This window comes from Austrofundulus limnaeus, unplaced genomic scaffold (genome assembly GCF_001266775.1).
Source record: "Austrofundulus limnaeus strain Quisiro unplaced genomic scaffold, Austrofundulus_limnaeus-1.0 Scaffold56, whole genome shotgun sequence".
In the NCBI taxonomy this organism is placed as follows: domain Eukaryota; kingdom Metazoa; phylum Chordata; class Actinopteri; order Cyprinodontiformes; family Rivulidae; genus Austrofundulus; species Austrofundulus limnaeus.
The window spans coordinates 108,512-111,728 of record NW_013952458.1 but is presented as its reverse complement, the minus strand read 5'-3'; the positions used below and the strand labels follow the sequence as shown (position 1 = coordinate 111,728).

The 3,217-nt window shown below is 39.1% G+C and overlaps 1 protein-coding gene across 6 annotated transcripts in view; it reads right to left on the bottom strand.

The window, feature by feature from the left end:
• LOC106518097 (growth factor receptor-bound protein 10) overlaps positions 1 to 3,217 on the bottom strand; it is a 69,902-nt gene that overhangs the window by 6,943 nt on the left and 59,742 nt on the right. For all 6 annotated transcript variants that reach the window (XM_014009200.1, XM_014009199.1, XM_014009198.1 and 3 more), the window contains 2 exons: positions 3,079 to 3,177; positions 2,915 to 2,992 (listed from right to left, as the gene is read on the bottom strand). In XM_014009200.1, the coding sequence (XP_013864654.1) occupies positions 2,915 to 2,992; positions 3,079 to 3,177 (177 nt within the window). The remainder of the gene's footprint in view (positions 1 to 2,914; positions 2,993 to 3,078; positions 3,178 to 3,217) is intronic.

Genomic DNA, 3,217 nt, shown 5'->3' with positions numbered 1-3,217 from the left:
GGGTTGACACGGGTCAGAGGTCAAACAAGCCAGACGCAGTCAGTGGAGCGTGACAAATCCTGTCTGCACACAGACCCAGTTCAGTCAATCCACCAACGCTCCTCTGAGGAGAAGCACGAGCCTCGAACCGTTCTGCTACATGCAGACATGAGGACTTTCTAATGAGACTTTAATGTTTTAACTGTTTATCCAACAATATTCTGCAGATTATCTGAAAATAATCTGCCTTTAAGTTTGGATCAACACATCATTTATTATTTGACCAAACAGGAATTTATTTCATCTGTTAAATTTGTGCTGTTCAGTGTTTGAAATCAACATAAAACTACTGAAACTCTTTAAAAACTAAAAAAAAAAGTAAATTCTTCATTTGATATTAAAAAGTGACTAAAGTTGCAGGTTTATAACTTAAAGTTTATTGTATGATAATCCTTTACCCCACAGGTCACTAACAGGTTAATTCACTGTTTAAATCTTATTTTTAAGTACAAAGTTTGCATAGCTTATTGTGACTTATGATCATTTACCAGTTAAGAGTTTAGATTAATAACCCGATGCTTGATGGTTGAGTCTCTGAATTTTTAATAAAAAAAAAGCACAGAAAAACTGAAGGAGAATGCACGATCTAAACTTGTGTTAATCTACTTATTATGGTCTAAATCAGAGGAGCACAAAGTGGGGCCCACGGGCTAAATTTATCCCACCAAGCCATTTGATTTGGCCCACCAGCAGTCGACATAGTTACTAGGCTGTAACCTGTCGTTCTATGTAGAAACAGTATTTCCACTTCATCCTTTGTCTCAATGACTATATAAAGGGGCTGTAGTGCAGATAGTTTTCACTCATGGTGCTGACTTTACCTTTAATATATTAAAGGGGACCTTTTATGCAAAATTCCCTTTTTAAAGGTTTTTTTACTCAACTTTGGGTATGTACATCTTAAAAAAACAGTCCTAGGACCAAAAAAAATGCACCCAGTGGCATATTTACTGTAAGCAAATGTATTTTTAATGTATATTAACGAAAAGTTTTATACTTCCGTCATTTTGTGACGTCACAAGCTGTACAACAACCCACCAGAACCTGCGTTCAGCCCTTTATCTAGCAACCCCCGGGTGAGACTCCTCCTCCTCAATATAAAGAGCGTCACTGTGTTGTCATGCAATGTGCAGCTTATTTCCCAACAAGCCTCCAATAGGACAATGGGTACAGTGTTGGACCAGAGACCAGGAGACCAGGGTTTGAGACCGGCACGGACACAATTTAATTATTTATTTATTTTTGTTCGTTATGAACACGTTTTCTCGTGTACCTCTATTGTTTAGCTTATTAAAGCCTTGTTAAAGCATATTTGTTCGTGTTTCTGAGGTATTTTGACCGCTGCTGCTCCCTGCTCTGGTAACAGCATGCAGAGTGAGCGCAGAGCAGAAGAGGGAGAGAAAAAAAAAGAAGCTGGGACCACGACTCTGCCTCTGGGTCTCATATGGTTGTACAACGAGCTTCTGCTATTAAATGCTAACGTAAACACTGGCTTTGGAGGGCGGAGTTAATGTCAACAGATTTTTGGAGGGCGTTACCAACAGAGCTCATTAACATAAACAGCTCTTCTGAACGGAAGTTAGAGCAGGCAGAACTAGAAAATGGGAAATTTTATTATCTGAGAATTATTTTGTGCATTAAATTGAATGAATATGGTCTGGATAGCCCACAGACATACCATAAACATTTCTAGGACCCATAATTGGTCTCCTTTAAGATTAAACATGAAACATGAAATTCAAGTAACAATAAGAGATATTTACATTAGATTTAACCACATGTAGATTTCCACACTTTATAAGGCCAGAAAAACTCATATTTTATCAATTTATGAAATTTCCCATGAGCCTTTGCTACTTGAGCGTACGGCAGACTTTCTCCAAGTGCACCGACTAAAACAAAGGCAGGCCACCACACTCGCTGCTAGCTTAATTGTTACTAAAAAAAGGACTTTACTAAACTAGTATTTTTATTTAATGTATTATTTTACTGCATTTGGCCTGCAGTCCAGAACAGGGTTGGGCAATACTGGCAAAAAAATTAATTGTGGTATTTAGCCGATAATGATTAATTTGACGATTAATCCCCTGGAATCCAAGGACACCCTTATTTCGTAGTCACATGACCAATTTAGTGGGAAAGATTTGCTCTTTGTAAAAAAAATTGTTCCAAATTGTGTGAAAATAACAGATTTCAGGCTATATCATATTTTAAATTGTGTAGATAGATAAATAAATTACAGAACTTTATTTTTAATGCTTGTCATATTTGAAGCGGAGAGGAGCAGCGAGCGGACTGACTGGAGTAATAATCCCCAGTCAGTCTGCCTGGTGGCTTTAATCATATTAATCGTCAAGTGCCAAAAAAGTAATTGATTAATGTTTTTCTGACGATTAATTGCACACGATACGATTATGCACAACCCTAGTCCAGAAGAGATTTTCATTTTGGCCTCTTGGGGGAAAATGTTTGGGCAGCACTGGTTTAAATAGAGGAGTAGGCAGTTTATCCTGCTGAGGAATAAAAGTAAGGAGTAGAAGTTAAACACAGCACAAGTGATGTGCTGGTGGCCCCGCCCTGTTCTAACCTATCTGCTATTCTTAAAAAACTCAAATGGTCTAAAAACAAAAAGACTAAAATCTGACTGTATGTTTACAATGTGAAAACCTTAACCCCAAAACTCATCCATACATTTGGGGAGTTGTAGCTAATAACATACCACCACAATAAGCTGAAATACTGTGTGGTGGGGGATAAATCATCATCATCTATCGTCTCGCTGTAGAATACGTCACAAAGCTCAGCAGTCAGTTTGGATGGGTCTTTTCTGAGCTGCAGCAGGGATGAAATAAGAAGATAAAGAGAAGATCCTCACCACAGGCGCAGAGAAACTTGAGTTGGCAGATTTTCTCTGTTGGGGCACGTTGTAGTTCTGATACAGCACTATCCCAAACTGAGGAGAGAGGAGACAGCAGCTCAAGGCTCCACGTGCAATTAGCAACAACCGTCCAGTTTTAAACGCAGCAAATCAAAGTTTACTTTGAGCAGTCTGAAGGCCGTCATCCAGCAGGTTCTGCTCTGCTCGTCCTCAGCACACAGCATCTTCAGCTCCTTACAGTCGCTCCTCGCTTTGTTGGGCTGTGCACCACACACACACACACACACACACACACACACA